The following is a 16637-nucleotide window of genomic DNA, read 5'->3' as shown; positions in this document are numbered from 1 at the left end:
ATGAGTGTGTATCTTATTTACCTATGCCTAATCGCAACCTGCTCAAGCTTAGATATCAATCTATTCTTGGACCGGTCGTGAATGTCTTGTAGCAACCAAATAAGGTGCCCTGTTCATCTCTTCCAGCGCGCTTGTGAGGCAGGACGGGTGCGAGGTACGGTGTTCCATTGCGATGTTTCATTGCGGGGTTTATCTAGGACCCCGTCGCAATGATGACCCGAGGATGTCAAGCAGGTACCCATCAGGCCACCTAGAACCCGCCTACGTAGCTGGCAGGCGCGTTTACCAGAGAAAACAAGCACCATTGGCGTATTTTCTCATCCGCGGTAAGTAGATTCCTTTGTTAGCGGTGTGATACGAGTACTCTAGGATGGGCAGTCTAGACCATGACACGTCTCGTTCACAGGGCGCTAGGACTGTTCAGATCTTCAACGGCTCAGTCTCCCGCTGTTGAAAGCCTGTTTAGTTACTCCTTCCGTTTCTGGCCTACTTTGGGTTAGTATGTAGCGAGTAGTCTGGGAGCTAGGCTTGCATACATTAGGACATAAAACAGAGGGGCTGTCCTGTTGGAGCTCTACTTTGCAGTGATATTACAGTTATGTTATAGTCATATGCAATGATGTGTTAGTCTCACCGAAAAACCAGCAGATTTGCTGTAGTTATGTGGCACAACGGAGTTTTGGGACCCAATTGTACCTCGGAAATACCACTTTAAAATGGAGATTTGTCTTGCCGAAGAGAGGGAGACCTGCATACCAGTTCTGCGCTAGGCAGGGACTTTCTTATTAGCGTTGCGGAAACACAACAAAGCTTTACGTTACTGCACACGACACTGTCTCTGGGGCTATTTTTAAGAATTTGCCAAATACAGTTAGTGGAGTGCAGAACAAATCTTAACCGAACGGACCCTGAATCCTTCCGGATTCAAGCAATTCTGCGACGGCTTGGTCGCTTGGCGGTAGCGCAGATTGATTTGAACTTTATTCTCTCATCTTCGTTGAGTATGAAGAAAACTCTCCACAACCCAGTGATTCTAATGCTACTAAAAAACTTCGAGTCAACCTCGCATACATAGAGTGCTGTGGGGTTGAGATTCAGGCTGAATGGTGTTGGACTTGTTCTTGTCTTCAGGCGTTCTGTGGTGGACCCTACGTAAGGCCCCCAAGCCTAGGGCATTTCGTGAATCCTCAATCTGTGGGGCAACGGAACAACCATCTGAAGTACACCAGGCGAAGATCAATGGGGTCTAAGGCGGATATGGTAGGCAGTTCGACAGATGTTGGCAACGAGAAGTCAACTCGCAAAGAAAGGTATTTAAGCCCAGAGCATTCTTCATCATTTCTCATCATCACACTCCCATCGATCACTCACCTCTCCAACCTCACCTTCAACCGCAAAGATGCAACTCACCACCATCCTTTTCTGGGCTGCCCAAGCTATAGGCGTTTTCTCAGCTCCCCACGCCGGCAACGAGGGCGAAGCCCCTGACTTCGCCAACTCGTCCATCCCACCCCCAAACACACCATGGATGAGCTTCACCGACAAAGCCGTATGTAATATCAAGTTCATTTAGTAAGCAGTCACTGACTCCTTTATCTTGTAGAGCCCCCTTTCCGCCCGTGGTTGCGTCTCAACCGCTCCATACGGCTGTGATCTCGGCAAGAAGCGATGCTGGAAGGTCTGCGGTGATGGTGGTCAGTGGTGCTGGACTGCTCGTGGTGACGGATCTGGAGACTGGTACGGATGCACCGACTGGGGCTCGTGCAACCAGCAGCAGTCTTGCGGCATTAACTGCCATAACCCCAAGGAGTGCGGCTGCAACTGCGGTTAAGAAAGGGAAATGATAGATTCAATGCATGTGTAGTGCTTAGAGGCTTGAATTGAGATTTTGAGAAAACATGAAAAAGATATCGTCTTACATCGTCGTATTTGTCCATAGCTATTTGCAACTTATTTGGCGACTTGTGATATTCAAGAGCAATCAGCTTCAATTCTTCTAAGTTTCATACGTAACGATTACACTGCTATACGACCCTGTTTTGCATTCATGCAGATAGGACCTGTTGTTAAATCTGCGCGTATTTTATTTTAGGAAGTGATACACTCGTTAGTACTGAAATATACATCTTCATGGCAAGATGATTTAGACATTATCGCAATGGGAGTTTCATTATGCCATCGAAAATGTCCAAAGTAGAAGATATTGTCATCAAGGTAAACTAAGAGTTTGATTTACACAAATGTAGGGTTCTTGTTGTTCATTAATTCCGCGCTACACTAGCGGAATCACCATTTGAGCGAAGCGAACAGCATCCTGAAATTTCCCACGTCATGTACAGCCAATACATTCCTCAGAAAGGTAGCTCCTAAGAGAAAGGGTGCAGTGCCACCTGCTTTTGGCTGCAAGCTAGGCTGAAAGCCAAGCCAGCACAGCACAGTCGAATCGTTGGCCTGACCAAGCCAGCCATCAAGGAGTATGTCTCTCTTGCTGATTGGTAGATCCGTACCATTGATGCGAAGGCTTACTTCAGGGACTGTGGCATTGCAATTGGCGACATACGCACTGTCGTACATCGAGTAATACGCTGGAGGCTGTATCGCTTCGGCAATGGCTTTCGCAGTCTCGTCGGTGATATAGCTCCACGGGGTCCCAGTATCGGTAATAGTGAAGATCTCTTCGCCGTCGACAAAGACACCGGGAACCCATGGTATGAAGGTCTGGTTGACCCTGAATCCATCTGGCCTAACGTTCCAATGAGTGTACTTATTCTTCACACCCCAGGGCGCATACGTCGTAGGTCTGACTTTTGACTGGGCCCAGACTCCAGTAAAGGGAAGTCCGTCAAGTGGCGCACCTCCTACAGCCACAAATCCAGATACGCTCAGATTTGCAGCGTTCTCTGTTCTGTTGCCAAGATTGACTGAGAATATTGGTCTCTCCAATAAGCCCTGGTCGACTGCATTTTGGAGCCAAGTTTTGGTGGGAATCCAGGTGTGATTTGGGTCCGTCTTGTTATCGAGGCTTGAGTCATTTCCTGGAAAGTATGCAGTATTATTGCCCAATCCCCACCCTATTATCGTCAGAAACACACAAATCCGACTGCTAGGCTGTTTGCGATATTGCGAAAAATAGAAGATAAGACTCACCGATAATTCCACTAGTCATGTTGTTCGCAGTGTCAAGGCAGACTTCGTCCGCCAGCGACATATGCTGATTCCGGACGGTCAATCCTGCGATGGTCACATCTTCGAGACCAACAGAGCCCCTGACAAATTCTGCGCTGAGATATGTCAAGTTAAAGTGTGTATTTGCTACTAGTCCCCGAGTATAGTGGTCAGGACCCACCGATGCAAAGCTGCATGCGGACTGAGGTCTGCAGAGTGAATAAGCCAATGTGTAATTCATGGTCAGCTTCCGCATCATACTTACTGCACTTGGTTGGTTATATTGAAACATGTGAAGTTGGCACTGGGTAGCCAGAACGAGCTGCTTCCGGTATCAAATTCAACCGCATAAGTCTTTCCGGCGATCGTAACATCAAGGGCATAGCGCGTTCCGTCAAGGATAGTTCGCGTGGGGTCGATGTGTTTGCCGACGGATCGAGTGGCTATTTGATAGAACACCCCATTGTCAGCTCTCCGTTATGCTAGTTCGACGTAAAGATTCTTGCTTTACCAATCGAGTTGTCCGAATCACGCTTGCCAAGCGGGTTTAGTGTGTGAACAGATCTCGCAACGGGAATATCGAGTTCACGAAGGGCATCAGCGTTGTTGTCAAAGAATTCTCCAGATGAGAATGGGATGAGTATCTGCAACACCAAGGCTGCTTGGCATATTTGGCGACGGGACATGATTGAGCGGACCGACGATACCGGACATATGCTGTAGGATGGAGGGGTAGGATTGTCTACATACTTATGTATATTTCGGAACGCTGACTTAAGACGTTTAGGGTATAAGCATGGCGGGCCTGCTAGCTAAATTCTTAGCCGGACACTAAAACCGTGCGGGTTGTTGCGGACTGGTTCTTTGAACTTCGAGAAATAAGCACTACATAGAATGTGAACCGTGCGGCCAATGGGTAAGAAGGCACTTGATCGCTTTGACCAGTCCTGATAGGCGTGCAATTTACAGGAAAGCATCGAGTATCCTTACTCTCACGCTCGACCACTGATAGCAATGCTAGACGCTGCAAGGCTGACATTTGTCCCTGCCCTCCTAAGTAATGCGTCTAGCCGTCTCGAAAGTAGAGACGGAATCGGCGTTATTTTTAAATTATCCCTGCTGCTCGGCCAATAAAGACCACGTAAAGTTTTTGGTCCGATCTAGCAGCCGTTCTCAAGTCGAACACGGGGGCGAATATTAAGCTTCGAGTTCAGATTGGCGAAAATGACCATGTGCATGTCGGAAGTTGTACTTGTTCTCGATCGACCTCTTGGCTACTTGGGAGACGCTAAACGAAGTCATTATATACTCAGACCGCCTAACTGAGCGTCTTGCAGAGCTCTCAGATATGCATTACACCGCAAAGACGTGTTTTTCTCGGCTTGTTTTCGTAGCGACAGCATGTCACCCCATTTAACAGGCATGACTTCGGCATAACGTGCCGACACTGCGTCCCGTTTGAGGCCGTGCATGTCAACGCATCATGAATTAGGTACCAAGACATACTGCAGTGAGATCGATTGCTGCAGATACCACAATACACGGTCGATAAGTCTCAGTCTGAGTGAACAAAGCTATATATATTTCAAGTTCTCGAATCATACTTGCTGTCACCCTACAATGTGCATTGGGCCTGCTTCTGACGTGCTCAGGAAAATATTATTTTATCTTGACTACTACGTACGTGCATCATTAGAACAGCTCGCCGCAAAATCGAGGCAGATACGAGCCGTTGAGAGAGTCCAGAACCGCGCCCATTCTACATAGCTGGCCACCGTATAGCAACAGTCAGCCTCTCCGCCGAGAAATACGCGTACTACCTCGCTGTGATAAGCTCGTTGTAGCAAATGTTCCACATGCCTAGCAAGAGTAGTAACTATTCACTCGTTTTTTCGTCCATCGCCTGGGCGCGGACTGTGGCTACACATGATCGCAAACCTTCCCAGCTTCTCAACTCAACCTTCTGTGTGCCGCGTTACTTCAGAGCGTCTCAACATTGCTGTGAGGGACATCCTTGTCGCCACGAGCTGCAGCCGTAGCCTATGGATGTGGCGCGATGGCACGTGCAGAGACACGGACGTGGAAAACCGCTCGAAAATACGAGTCCAAACTTTAAAATCAAACAGGCATATACAGTGGCTGTGGATTCACACGTGCTGTATTGACCAGAAAAACGACGAAAAATTGCTAGTATCGATCGATATGATGACCAAGTGGTGCCAGGAGGCTGTTGTACTAGTACACTACGTCTTATGCACCTCGCACACGTGCGCAAAGCATGATGGTAGCCCTTGATAACTATCGTGATCTCAGCTAGGTCAATTGCTCGAGATTGGATCAAAGCAAGCACAGCAGTCGATGTCGCTATTCGCAGAAATCACAGCTGGCGATCGAGCAACGCAGTGTACCGGACATAAACGTGAATCACGTGACTGAACACACCTTAGCTGTACGTACAGACACGAAAACCCATCACCGATGTACCCCAGGCACTTCAAAGTACTAGATAGTTCCGATTATACAGCCTTCTCTTTCAGCTGCCATTAATAATGGATGAAGTATGAGTGCACAATACCCAGATTCGTGCAACGTTCAGTTCAAATCCAATTGTTGTACGATGAGGTACTTTTGATCAGATCTGGGCCGCTTCCCGAAAAAGAACTCCTCGGGTCCGAGCAATATCTCGGTACTTTACCTGAATAATTACCATGGACTTTGACGAACGAATATTTAGGTACAAGAAGGAGCTATGTGAGAAAACGAAAAGAGTAAAATGATGGGAAATCTGGTCATGAGACATGTTGGAACGTCTTCAGTTGTCTGGTTATACGAATTTACAATACTTAGTAACAGAGATAGCTCTAAGAAGATTCCACACGGTGGACATGTTACTCACGATTGTGATGGTGGTAATGGAACTGTATCGTGAACCTGTGGCGAAAAACATTTAGGAATATATGACATTTACAAGGATGGCACCAATCTAATCTGCAAGATTCGGAAGACAAGGGGCTTGTCCAACCCTCTCATGGCATAATTGCACCATTGAGTATCCTTATAATAATCCAGTGTCCACCTAATCCGTGGATTCCAAGATCAGCAGCCACAGCCACAAGCCTTGCAGTCTCCCTTTCCACACTTGGCAGCCTTGTTGTTGTAAGACCATTCGCAGTCTTGCCACCTGCCACAGGGAGTCCAGCCTCCATTTCCACTTTCGTATGCAAGCCAGCACCAAGTCTTCTTGAGACCAACGTCAGCATTGACAAAGGGACCATCGCAGTTCCTCCAGCACCAGCCCTTATCACACCCATAATCGTAATCGTAGCCGGAGCCACGACCTCCCTTTGAGCAAACGCCCCGTTTGTCGAGCGCGGCAACTTCATCGAGAAGTTCTCCGCGCTTGGAAGAGTTGGTGACTTCCGTCTCTGAAGCTGGATCGTATAGAGGGCTGACAATGCCGAGTTCAGACGGATGCTTCTTGCACTTTCGGAGAGCAGAAACGTCGGTGCCTTCGGGTAGGCTTGCTGGATCCCACTCCATGACTCCGAGTTCGCCACAATCTTCAACGGTGGCTTCGACGGCAGAGGTAGTTGGAGAGCATAGAGCTCCGGTGGCGGCGAGGCCGAGAAGGATAGACAGAAGCTTCATTTTGGTAGGGCTGAAAGTGTAGGATACCGATGTGATGATGTTTGTTTGTGTAGCTGAGAGCTGTGGTAGAAACCAAGCAGCGTACCGGATGCCCTTTATACGTTGGGCACTTTGGTAAAGCTGTTCTAGATACTTACCAGTAGAGAGCCTTGTTGTTGCTTAACGAACTCGGCTCCGTGAGGCCCCCTGACCTGAGATTCTGTGTATGCTGTTGGTCTTCATGATCAGAGTCTGATCAGGTTAACGTGGTTCTATGGTATACGAGCTACCCACTCTTTGGCGCAAGTATGCCTCTGGGAACCCAGGATTTCGATCAAGCCGTGTAAGACTTGATGAATTTCGATACAATCGAAGACATGGAAACAATTTAAAAACGTCGATTACAAGTTTAATAATGAGAGCTTTCGATTCTCTATGCCTATCACTTATAGTCTCACTATTCATAATGTCAGGAAGGTTGGCGACAGCGATTACCACTCCTCAATAGATTGCTATCCCATAGTGCATGCGAGCCACGTAAACTACGCGCCACTCGCTAAATATTGCCTATCTTCGAGTATTTCATTGTCACTCAACCTTGAATTTTTCATCAGATTGATAAACCTACGTGTTGGCTGTAACACTGCGCTAACCCAACATAGAATCTCATTCGATGTGTGATGCCCGAGGCTAGAGGGCCTTACAGTGGCTTAGCGAACTTGGCTTCATAAGGCCCACTTTGACATCGTATTTGATATCGCCTTACCGAGTTTTTTCTGGAAAATTATACGAAAAAGCTCGTATCTAGTACGTAAATGATTTTTTTTTCGCCGATGTCCGAATTTCAACATTATGATGAACAGGACCTCCTCGGAGCGAGTTATAACTTCAGGTTTCAACAACACGACGTAAGATTGCATCTAAGAGGTTTCTTGTATACTACTACAAGTCTTGTACGAGGTGGTATGTGATATTATGGTACTTTTTGTACCAGTGTTATCACTATAATTCCTTCAATTTCGCCAACATTGCGAGCCTGAAGACAGTCACATAGCAGGATAAAGTCGTTCCATAGCTAGAAATAAGTCTAATAATCACTACATGTAATTTACAATTAGATTGAGTTGCAGTAAAACTTGTTTTTAGATGCAATCTATGGTTTCTCATTTCGTGGTTGTAGAGGATAGGTGCCTTGAAAGTGCCCATTCGCCACTATCGTTGTCCTTCCCAAAGATTCACTTGCGGAACGGGCCGGGACCAACCGTCTGCTATGCCGCGCCACAAATTCGTCTTCGAGACACTGACTCGTATTCTACGAGACTATCTGCGCATTTGTTTCTTGTCATTCCGAAGACAACACAAGGGAAAATTCTAGTTGCACAAGCGGCGTTCGCTCATCCAACGTCCTGCCTTGATTGTGTCGCGATACCTTGACAATGCAGCACTGCATCAAACCACCACGGGACCTGAGTGACACCAAATATAGAGCTAAGGCTGTATATCTCTTCAGTGCTGTTCACGAACAGTCTTGTTGACTATCTCTGTTCCAACCAACCAGGCAAGATACGACCTAGAAACATTCGGTAGTAATACGTATCTTCATGGTCATCTACCTATCATGTTTCGTTACTTATCGTTCGTGAGCATGAAAAATGAAGGGCGTGCTTGAGTATGGAACAGAATCTCTACATGTCAGCTGTCGTGTTCAGATACCAAAGTTTGAAGACAGTCAATTAAACATGAGTGCATTCGAATACCCAAGCGTTGGTATCATGGGCGGAATGGTGTTCAAGGATACATATTGCAGCAGAATATGCCCTCGAGCTAGTAGAAAGTTTGAGCTACGGCCCATAATCAAGACGATAGAAGAAAAGTATCAGTAATATAGCTGATGGCTGTCATTCGGATTGAATTTCCCACTTTTTGGTGGAATACTGAAGCTATTGGAGTTGCTGGTTTTGCTAGTATGAGGGCTCTCTTCACAAATAGCCAAGTCATCCGTGGAGAAGTGCTCAGATCTCTGCAGGTTAGATGGCAATTGTCCAAGCTATGGCGTTCGCGGAGGCACTATGGCTGTATATCATGCGTTTCTGTCACAATGGTCATGTGGATATATGTACCCTGGATATGGATTCTCGGTAGATCTCTGCGAACATACTCGGAATAGTTAGAGAGAGTTCAGAACATCGATTCGATATCGATAAGTCTCGAATCGTTGAAATTTTGCTATGTCACGTGCGATTACTTCTCCTTCTACTGCATATAGCCACGTACAGAAAGTTGTGAAAGTTATATGGAAAAAACCATATGGAGGTAGTACACGTTTTGGCCTGATATCGATACTATACTTGGAGCGCCAAAAGCTGCAGCTATGGGCCTTGGACCAGCTCTGTTGCCAACGCGACACATCAGCTCTTCTCACAGGGACCGTTTGGGTCGGAGGTATGATACATATATACACGGTGACCATGCTATGTTAGAAGGTGCTTGTAGAAAATCGATCATAGTTCTTGACTGGATACTTTCTGCGTGCTCCAATTGGACTAATGCCGATAATTGACCGAAGGGGTATGCACAAATTATCATGGTTGCAGCTGTGCATATTCACCCGTACATTGCGCAACGCGCACAATAGCAGGGCCCCGCAGATTCAGAAGCACAGGCCGCGAATTGCCGAATAGTTGGCGTTCGATTTCGGCAAGACGCATTCACCGCTGTTTGGTCCCCCACCTAACAGGTCCACCCCGCCTGGATTAACGTCTTTCCGACGTCACCACCACGTCCGCCCAGGCAACAGCCGAAGTGTCGCCTGGAATTACGTAAGCCACACTAGCGTCTTCTCACCGGATATATAAACCCCTCCTCCCACCTCTCTTCTGTTCTTTAGCTCTGTGAGTTTTTTCCAACCCACCCCCTACTGTTGAGACCAGTACACTAACATTGCGAAGCTTTGCCTTTTGGCTTAGATCAAGTGTAGTAGTATGGCAGCTCCCCATATTGAGTTTGGCTTTTCCAGTTAACGAAAACTAGTCTGTTCTTTTCAGGTATGCAGTTCACATTCCCATATCCTATACTCCATATTTCGTTTTCCAGATCTCGCATCTCAGGTTCCCATCTCTCATCCCGCACATTAGCTAACCATAGCATTAGTTTAATCTCTGAAACGTGACTACGGTCACATTCAAGATTATTCTTATTTTTGTAAACAGTGGACGGCTCCCTAGGCTTGCTTATAGTCGTCCTCACAGTGTCGTCCGTATCGCACTACCTCGGACTGACGCGAACTTTTTCATCAAGTCTTCTGGATAGCTCCTGTTGCTTGAGGAAGAAGATAGTCGCGATCGTAAATTTTCAATACCAGTAACAATACGCTCAACAATACGCAATAATACACTCAACAATGCGTATCCCTGGTCTTTCCCCTATCTCCTGCATGGGCTGCGCCTCACGACACGTCAGCTCAATATACCTGTCAACGAATGATTGGCATATGCGTTTATTCGTAATCCCACTTGTATCATCTCGAACCATATCCACACGCATTGACAGTGATATCCAATATCGTAATGTCGATCCAAGCGTGCCGGGACGCACGGTGTGACGGGACAGTTTTCGCTCCGGAGCCTCGCCATCTCTTGTCCGCATCATTGTCGACCTGAATCTAGTGTGTTGGTCTTTCAGAGCTGTCTCTCTTCTAGGCCATCAACCTCCGGCACGATTTTTCGCCGTGTTGCCCTTGCTGTCGATCGTTTTGTTGGCGCTGTTGATCTACCTTCCGTCGATACCCCCCTGTCTGCTCGCCATGAAGAAGGTCTCTGCAAAGATCGGAGGGTCTATTAGGAAGCAGAGATGAAAAAGAACCCACCCTATATATTGAAAAGGATTTCCAGCCAAGCGAGTATACAGTCCGGCAGTTTCGCCGATAGAAAACGATGATCGCCAAAAGCGTTCCAGCGCGTTGGGACTCGCTAGTGTCTCTTGGCATGCCAGGTGGCCACCGAAGCGTGCTCAGATATCTGTGTACCGTGTCGTAATGAATTCGGTGCTATGTCTATAGCACTCAGATGCTAAAAATGGCTATGGCGCATGCCGGCGGCTTTCTAGAAGCCTCTACGGCCAGATGCTCAGCCTCGCTGTTGCAGCGCGACCTTACCCGCCAACGTCGTTTACGCTGTCTGGAGATGTCTCAACGTGTTCACGGCTAGCTCTAGTCTTCCGCTCCGTAGTTCTCATGGACAAGGCTAGTCAAGTGTTGGCGAAGGGCCTTCCGCCTGCCGTACCCACTTCTTATCGTGCTCTTATAGACTATAGCGAGGTTCCTCGCTCCACCCTTCATGCCCGTGCCCAAGGCCGCCGCTCGATAGAAGAGAAGGCCCAGAGCCAACAGTATCTCAGCCCGTGGGAAGAGGACGCGCTAGTCAAGTTCCTCCTACAGATGTCTAATCTAGGGCAGCCCGTGCGGATCAAGTTCATACCCTTCCTCGCCTTCTGCGTTGCCCGCCAGCGATCTAAGCGAGCCCGACCACTGAAGCCACCGAACAAGAACTAGACGCGCGCCTTCGAGAAACGCCATCCAGACACGTAAGCGCAAAGAGTCATAGCACTAGACTAGAACCGCCATAAGAAGAATACATATTAGAAGATATCCCACTAGTTTAAGGTGATAGAAAGGCTGCTACAAGACCTAGCCGTCTTAGCAGAAAACATATACAATATGGATAAGACTAGCGTAATATTATTAGTACTCGGCTCGGCCAAAGTACTAGTAGGTAAGAACGACGTACGAAACTATAGAGGCGCACGTGTAAAGCGTAAGATAGTTACCGCGATTAAGTACATCAGCGGCGACGGTAGGTATCTAAACCCTCTGATCATATAGCCTGCGACCACTCACCGAAGCAACTGGACTACGTTTCCCACCCCTAGGTAGCAGTATGCGTGCACTACTACCGGCTACACTGACTCTTATGTTAGCCTATAGTGGCTGAAGCGGATTTTCGATCCAGAGACCAAGGAGCGGGCGAATAACAAGCCACAGGTATTAATCTATAATAGCTTTAGTACGCATAAGACCCTAGAGATTCTTAAGTATTATTTCGTAAACAATATTATACTATGTCGACTTCCTTCTCACACTTCTCACAAGCTGCAGCCGTGCGACGTCGCTGTCTTTACTCCACTGAAGGCAGCCTATCGCGAACAGGTCGAACGACTAGAGCAGGGAGGCGTTAATATAATTAGTAAGGAGCATTTTACTTCTCTGTTTAGCCCTGCGCGAGTAAAAGCATTTATAGCTAAGAACATCAAGGTAGGCTTTGCGGTAAGTAGCTTGTTTCCGTTTAACCTAGATAGAGTACTTAACTCTATGCCTAAACCAGCTATAGGCCCCTTTACCGCATCGACAGCCAATAAAGCTATTGTTGGGCCAAGTTCCCCAGAGCAAATTCCCCTAACCCCCGTGACACCAGTGTCAGCTGAAGGTCTGATGTCCCTGCAGAATCTGATTATCGAGCAGGATGCCCGTGCTCTCGACGAGAAGAGCAAACAAAGCCTACAGAGACACCTTCTCAAGTTCTCTAAAGCCGCTCACCTATCTTTCGCCAGAGGAGCCCTTCAGCAGAACCACATCCAACTCCTACTAAAGGTCAATAACGAAGCTAAAGTGCGACGATTAATAAAGTCACTAGTATTAGGAACGGCCAAGGTCATAGGCTACGAGGAGCTCCGATATGCGCGTGCGAAGCGTGCTAAAACGGAGGCTGCTAAGGCGACTAAAGCTAAGGGGAAACGGGGTCGAAAGCGAACTAAAGCGTCGTCAGATACAGACGCAATAGAGCCAAAGCGAAAAATAGCGCGAGCGAGTGAAGGACTGGCGCCAACGCGGGCCTCGGTACTGTCACCAAGGGTCCCTGTGGCACGCATGTACTAGAGAACGCACTTAGGCTTCGCATCTATTGTAGTTGTTTGTATGCTGAACTGGGCGTTATGTGGATAGCATAGAATAAAAGATAATAGTCGAGACAGATGCAGTGCAGACGGTTAAAAAACGAACGTGCGTCATTCGGTGATTTGTGTAATTACTTAGCCGCCAGCTCGCACGGTATAGCGCTTGGGTTCACCTTTTCCGGCCTGTATTGGTTTAGGCTAGGCAACATCAATGCGCTTCGGGTCTTTGCTACCCTGTTAAGCTCGCAAGGCTAAAGACGCGTTTGGCATGGCCGAAGCTACGCTGCAGCCTTGTGGCAGGCGTTCTACATGCGTATGAAGCAACAACTACTCCTCCCAAGGCCTCGTGCGATGCCGTCACCAGACTAAGAAAACAACACAGCGCGCTCGATTCAGCTCGCGCATTTGAGAAGGCTGTTCTATTGTCGATAGATCTAAAGCTGCACGGCTATCCATTGCCCTCTTACGCCGACCTCTACAGCACACGGCACGGCCATCACGCCCTCGTCCTACTAGGCTGCCACATCGAACCTCTCGCGTCTCGTTTCCACCGCGTGCCCACCACACACCCATACCAGTCGATGCGTCTTCTAAGGTACGACGAAGATGGCCGCCTTACTATCACCAGCTTCGACGATAACGCGATACCCTAATATGCGATACTTTCACACACCTGGGGAGCAGATGCAGAGGAGGTGACTTTTGCGGATCTTGCAGAAGGCGGCGGCATGCATAAGCCTAGCTATAAGAAGATCCGCTTCTGTGGAGAGCAAGCACAGCAAGATGGACTACAGTACTTCTGGGTTGATACCTGTTGCATTGACAAGTTGGATCAAGCTGAGCTCTCTTTGTCGATCCAGTCCATGTTTCGCTGGTACCAAAATGCGACCAAGTGCTACGTATACCTATCAGACGTGTCAACAAAGAAGAGGAAATTTGATGATATACTTACCCAGTGCACTTAGGAGTCAGCCTTCAGGTCAAGTCGATGGTTCACGCGCGGCTGGACACTTCAAGAGCTCCTCGCACCAAACGTGGTAGAGTTTTTCTCTCAAGAGTGGGAGAGGCTTGGTGACAAGATATCGCTAAGGTTATTAATTAAGAAGATCACCGGTATTCCATGCGAAGCGCTCGACGGAACTCCTCTTTCCTGGTTCAGCGTTAACGAGCGTCTGCGCTGGAAAGGCGACAGGCAGACTAAACGCGAAGAAGACGCATGGTACTCATTGTTAGGCATTTTTGATGTCGAGATAGCGCCAGCTTACAGCGAAGGGGTAGCTAACGCATTTAGACGTCTAAAGGACGAGATCGATAAGCTCTAGATATGCATCTAAGACATACGCAACACAGATCCGTGTGATGACAAGAAGCGCATTGAGGATATAAAGGGCGGACTGCTAGCAGACTTCTACCGCTAGGTTCTAGACAATCCCGCTTTCTAGCAATAGCAGCAGAAGCCGAACAGTCGACTGTTATAGGTAAAAGGCGATCCCGGTAAAGGCAAGACGATACTACTGTGCGGCATCATCAACGAGCTGCAGGGTTCAATGCCCCAAAGTGCCCTACTGTCATACTTCTTCTACCAAGCGACCGACGCGCGCATTAATAGCGCCATAGCCGTGCTTCGAGGGCTGTTATATATACTTCTAACTTAGTAACTATCGCTTACATCGCATGTCCGCAAGAAGTACGACCACGCTGGCAAAGCTATCTTCGAAGACGCGAACGCCTAGGTAGTCTTAACAGAGATCTTCGAGGCTATGCTCCAAGATCTAAGCCTAAGGATGATACACCTAATCGTCGACGCGCTAGATGAATGCGTTACTAATCTGCCAAAGCTGCTAGAATTTTTCGCGAAGCAGTCATCGTCTTCTCCCGTCAAGTGGATTGTTTCTAGCCGTAATTGGCCAGACATTGAAGCACAGCTGGAGCGGGCAGGACATAAAGTCAAGCTGAGCCTTGAGCTAAACGCGTAGTCGGTCGCTGCTGCGGTTAACGTCTTCATTCAGCGAAAGGTAGATCAGCTAGCGCGGGAGAAGCAGTATAAAGAGAAACTCCAACAAGATATGCTCTAGCACTTAAGTTCAAACGCGAACAGTACTTTCCTCTAGGTGGCGTTAGTATGCTAAGAACTTAAGAGGACGGCGAATCGGCATGTGCTGAAGAAGCTAGCTTTATTCCCGCCTGGGCTAGACGCTTTATACACGCGGATGATGCAGCAGATGAGCGAGAGCGACGACGCCGAGATCTGCCTGCGGGTGCTGGCTTCGACTGCGATCCTATATCGACCTATTTCGGTCCCTGAACTCGTTGCGCTCGTGGAGCAGCTTGAGGACTTGGACGACCTAGAGTCGGTACAGGAGGTTATCGGCTTCTACGGGTCGTTTCTTACCTTGCGAGAAGACATAGTCTACTTTATACATTAGTCGGCAAAGGACTTCCTCTTTAAAAAGGCTTATAATAAAGCCTTTCTAGACGGAAGCGAAATCGTTTATCGGACAATCCTCTTAAGGTCGCTGGCGATTCTATCTAGGACATTGCATAGAGACATGTATAGCTTAGAAGCGCCAGGATATCCTATTAAGGACGTCAAACTACCTAGGGTAGACCCATTAGTAGTATCACGGTACCCGTGCATCTACTAGATCGATCATCTGTGCGACTCAAAGCCTGTATCTTTAGAAAATAGGGTAGATAACGTGGAAGTTCCTAGCGCGGTCGAAGAGTTTCTTAGAGAGAAGTATCTCTACTAGCTAGAGGGGCTTAGTTTATGTAAGAGCATAGAGAAAGGCGTCCTCTCGATAGAGAAGTTATAGCCACTAGCGCAGGTGGGTCGCACAAGATATACATATCTTTATTTTAGCCTTAATGCTAACGCTAGTAGGAGATGTGTGAACAAGAGAGACTTACTCAGCTTATGCAAGATACACGGCGGTTTATTATGTACCACAAAGGAGCAATTAAGGGCTACCCTCTTTAGACCTATATATCTGCACTTATATTTAGCCCGATAGGTAGTCTAATTAGAAAGCTATTTTAGTATAAAGAGCTAAAAGCAATCAGTATCAGGCCAACTCTAAGCGAGGAGTGGAGCGCGTGTCTACAGACGCTCGAGGGGCATAGCGGTGAGGTCAGCTCAGTGGCCTTCTCGCCCGACTCGACGCAGCTGGCGTCGGCGTCTTGGGACAGCACCGTCAAGATCTGGGATGCGGCCAGCGGCGCGTGTCTACAGACGCTCGAGGGCCATAGCAGTTATCTCACCTTAGTGGCCTTCTCGCCCGACTCGACGCGGCTGGCGTCGGCGTCCCACGACAGCACCGTCAAGATCTGGGATGCGACCAGCGGCGCGTGTCTGTAAACGCCCGACGTTGGCAAATCGCTCCGCAGTTTATCCTTTGATCCCGCTGGCTTTTACCTCTATACCGAAATAGGCACTATTAATATTCAGAGCTTAGGGACTTCCATCAGGATAGATATCACAGAACCTGCGCGCCCCTTGTATATAGGCACTGGCTTTAGCTTAGACGGTATATGGATTCAGCATACTGGCAACAACATGCTATAGGTACCGTCAGAGTATCGACCATCGCACTCGTCTGTGAGTGGGACTATGGTTGGTGTAGGCGTCGGGTCTAGAAGAGTGTGGATTTGTAGTATAGACCTTTAAACAAGGTTAATTCTATGTGTTTATCATAATAACGCTAAGATGTGTTTTACTTTCCTTTATCACTTTTTTATTTATTCTCTCTATGATGGAGAGGGACGGAGATGCACATAAATATATAGTCTTTTGTTACAAGTAACAAGAAGGATTCTCTCCTTGACAAGTGACGAGATGGCTGAAGGCCTATGGACGTCCACGTCAGAAGGTAATGATCACCGCGGGGCGATGATCACGT

At 47.8% G+C, this 16637-nt stretch overlaps 9 protein-coding genes across 9 annotated transcripts; 7 read left to right on the top strand and 2 right to left on the bottom strand.

Moving 5' to 3' along the window:
• Window positions 1-1399: 1399 nt before the first annotated feature.
• On the top strand, window positions 1400-1831 carry COCMIDRAFT_101863 (uncharacterized protein; the record flags this gene model as incomplete). The annotated part of the gene is made up of 2 exons (XM_007692242.1): window positions 1400-1549; window positions 1604-1831. The coding sequence occupies 2 exons, from the start codon at window positions 1400-1402 to the stop codon at window positions 1829-1831; spliced, it is 378 nt and encodes a 125-aa protein (XP_007690432.1).
• A 455-nt stretch (window positions 1832-2286) lies between these two features.
• COCMIDRAFT_28414 (uncharacterized protein) lies at window positions 2287-3851 on the bottom strand (the record flags this gene model as incomplete). Its single annotated transcript, XM_007692230.1, has 4 exons — window positions 2287-3035; window positions 3148-3374; window positions 3431-3608; window positions 3677-3851. 4 exons carry the CDS (start codon window positions 3849-3851, stop codon window positions 2287-2289), a joined length of 1329 nt encoding a protein of 442 aa, XP_007690420.1.
• A 2410-nt stretch (window positions 3852-6261) lies between these two features.
• Window positions 6262-6813, bottom strand: COCMIDRAFT_101862 (uncharacterized protein; the record flags this gene model as incomplete). The annotated part of the gene is made up of 1 exon (XM_007692241.1): window positions 6262-6813. One exon carries the CDS (start codon window positions 6811-6813, stop codon window positions 6262-6264), a length of 552 nt encoding a protein of 183 aa, XP_007690431.1.
• Window positions 6814-10192: 3379 nt separating this feature from the next.
• On the top strand, window positions 10193-10393 carry COCMIDRAFT_101901 (uncharacterized protein; the record flags this gene model as incomplete). The annotated part of the gene is made up of 1 exon (XM_007692240.1): window positions 10193-10393. The coding sequence occupies one exon, from the start codon at window positions 10193-10195 to the stop codon at window positions 10391-10393; it is 201 nt and encodes a 66-aa protein (XP_007690430.1).
• Window positions 10394-11023: 630 nt separating this feature from the next.
• COCMIDRAFT_101892 (uncharacterized protein) lies at window positions 11024-11341 on the top strand (the record flags this gene model as incomplete). The annotated part of the gene is made up of 1 exon (XM_007692239.1): window positions 11024-11341. One exon carries the CDS (start codon window positions 11024-11026, stop codon window positions 11339-11341), a length of 318 nt encoding a protein of 105 aa, XP_007690429.1.
• Window positions 11342-11506: 165 nt separating this feature from the next.
• On the top strand, window positions 11507-12721 carry COCMIDRAFT_28412 (uncharacterized protein; the record flags this gene model as incomplete). The annotated part of the gene is made up of 5 exons (XM_007692229.1): window positions 11507-11557; window positions 11613-11642; window positions 11774-12032; window positions 12101-12112; window positions 12177-12721. The coding sequence occupies 5 exons, from the start codon at window positions 11507-11509 to the stop codon at window positions 12719-12721; spliced, it is 897 nt and encodes a 298-aa protein (XP_007690419.1).
• Window positions 12722-13222: 501 nt separating this feature from the next.
• COCMIDRAFT_101845 (uncharacterized protein) lies at window positions 13223-13378 on the top strand (the record flags this gene model as incomplete). The annotated part of the gene is made up of 1 exon (XM_007692238.1): window positions 13223-13378. A coding segment is annotated over one exon (156 nt), but the record flags the coding sequence as incomplete, so codon positions are not given.
• An 88-nt stretch (window positions 13379-13466) lies between these two features.
• Window positions 13467-14060, top strand: COCMIDRAFT_7446 (uncharacterized protein; the record flags this gene model as incomplete). Its single annotated transcript, XM_007692224.1, has 2 exons — window positions 13467-13637; window positions 13704-14060. The coding sequence occupies 2 exons, from the start codon at window positions 13467-13469 to the stop codon at window positions 14058-14060; spliced, it is 528 nt and encodes a 175-aa protein (XP_007690414.1).
• Window positions 14061-14960: 900 nt separating this feature from the next.
• On the top strand, window positions 14961-16096 carry COCMIDRAFT_7445 (uncharacterized protein; the record flags this gene model as incomplete). Its single annotated transcript, XM_007692223.1, has 2 exons — window positions 14961-15118; window positions 15802-16096. 2 exons carry the CDS (start codon window positions 14961-14963, stop codon window positions 16094-16096), a joined length of 453 nt encoding a protein of 150 aa, XP_007690413.1.
• Between the last annotated feature and the right edge of the window lie 541 nt (window positions 16097-16637).

This window comes from Bipolaris oryzae, assembly GCF_000523455.1.
Source record: "Bipolaris oryzae ATCC 44560 unplaced genomic scaffold scaffold_123, whole genome shotgun sequence".
Lineage (NCBI taxonomy): Eukaryota > Fungi > Ascomycota > Dothideomycetes > Pleosporales > Pleosporaceae > Bipolaris > Bipolaris oryzae.
The sequence above is the reverse complement of the archived record's forward strand: the minus strand, read 5'-3'. Positions and strand labels throughout refer to the sequence as shown.